Here is a 1,677-nt window from a genome sequence, read left to right as displayed (position 1 = left end):
AAAATATATAAAATGTACAAATATAAAATTGTGTGTAGGAAAAGAATAAGAAGTAAACATGTAAATAAATAGTGTTTTGTATATACAGTTCAGGTTATTGCACCACAAATTTAGTGTTGCACAGGTGTGATTTATAGGGAAAGGTAATGGGAAAAATTGGGCGATGGAATTGTCTTTATCAGTGCATGTGTGAGTTAAGGGTAGTTATGGCCTTGAAGATTATTTAGCCACTTCTCACAGAAAATTAAGTGTTTTGGATTTTTATTTGTGTTAGCCTGGGAGGATGAAACTAAAACCGTGCAGGTCTCACATTTAAAACATTAAACCAACCAGTGTTAGTCAGAATTGATACCAGATAACTAAATTTATAGTGCTCCCAAAATTCAGAGAATCAGATACAGGGAAGTAAAACTAAGAAAACATGAGTTTGGTGCCGGTATCTTGACACACTTGTGTATAGTTCTGTGTATTCACCAGTGAGGTATAAAGGCCCTAAAGTCTGCAATAGGAGGATGGAGAAGAGAATGACTTGTAAAAATGCTATCGCTTGTCACTTTTAATTATTTTAAATTACTTCCTGTGTGTTGCAGGTGGAACCATTGACATCACTGTCCATGAAGTCCTGGAGGGAGGAGCCCTGAAAGAGCTGCACAAGGCCTCAGGAAATGATTTTGGGGGACAAACTGTGGATAAAAAATTCAAAGAGTTCCTCAGAGAAATCTTCAGTGATAGTTTGTGGGATGCATATGAAAAAGAGCATCCAGCAGAGCTGCAGAAGATGATGTATGAAATCTCAGTTTTAAAAGAGAGTGATGATGATGTGGAGATCAGCTGCCCATATAACCTGGGTGAAATGGCAAAAGAAAAGCAGAAAATGGAAAAGTTTTTTGAATCGCTGAGAGGTGTTTCCTGGAATCAAGGAGCCATCAAAATCTCAAAACAGAAAGTACGATCTTTCTTTGCTGAGAGTCTGAATGGCATCACCAAGAGTGTCAGAGAAATCCTGAAGAAAGATTTCAAGATTGAGTACATTCTGTTAGTCGGAGGCTACGCTAGAAGCCTGATTCTGCGTCAGCATATTACCAATCAGTTTGGTGGTCAGTATAAAGTTCTGTGTCCTTCTCATCCTCAAGAAGCAATCATGAAGGGAGCTGTGCTGTTTGGAAGAAACCCAGCATTGGTGGCATCTCGAATAAGTGCCTTTACTTACGGGGTTTCTTTGTGTCATAGGTTTGATGAGTCCAAGCATAAAGCAGACAAGAGATACACAAACAAAGAGGGCGAGTGGTGTGATAGTATTTTCTGTATACTGGTGAAGGAAAATGAGGAAGTGGGCTGGGATAAAACCAGTGAGTACAGCTGCACTCCAATAGAAAGAGATCAGACAGCGATTACCTTTGCATTTTATCGCACAGAGAGAAAAATCCAAGGACTAATGTATGTGGATGAGTGGGGAGTAGAGAAAATTGGTTCTATTATTCTTGAGTCACCTGACACAGCACGCGGCATGAATCGTGAAATCAAACTACAAATCAAGTTTGGTGCCACAGAAATGACGACCACAGCCATAGATGTAGATTCAGGTTCCACTGTTAAAATTGACCTCGATTTTATGGCTAAATCAATAAAATCATTCAGAAACAACGTGTGGCAGAAGTGAATTCATGAAACATCAGG

The 1,677-nt window shown here is 39.2% G+C and overlaps 1 protein-coding gene across 1 annotated transcript in view; it reads left to right on the top strand.

The window, feature by feature from the left end:
- LOC106456008 (heat shock 70 kDa protein 12A-like) overlaps window positions 1-1,660 on the top strand; it is a 3,157-nt gene extending 1,497 nt beyond the window's left edge. The window contains exon 2 of the mRNA XM_013908035.1: window positions 591-1,660. Within this exon, the coding sequence (XP_013763489.1) occupies window positions 591-1,660 (1,070 nt within the window). The remainder of the gene's footprint in view (window positions 1-590) is intronic.
- The last annotated feature ends 17 nt before the right edge of the window (window positions 1,661-1,677 follow it).

This window comes from Pundamilia nyererei, unplaced genomic scaffold, assembly GCF_000239375.1.
Source record: "Pundamilia nyererei isolate P.nyererei 1_Seehausen unplaced genomic scaffold, PunNye1.0 scaffold00876, whole genome shotgun sequence".
Lineage (NCBI taxonomy): Eukaryota > Metazoa > Chordata > Actinopteri > Cichliformes > Cichlidae > Pundamilia > Pundamilia nyererei.
The sequence above is the reverse complement of the archived record's forward strand: the minus strand, read 5'-3'. Positions and strand labels throughout refer to the sequence as shown.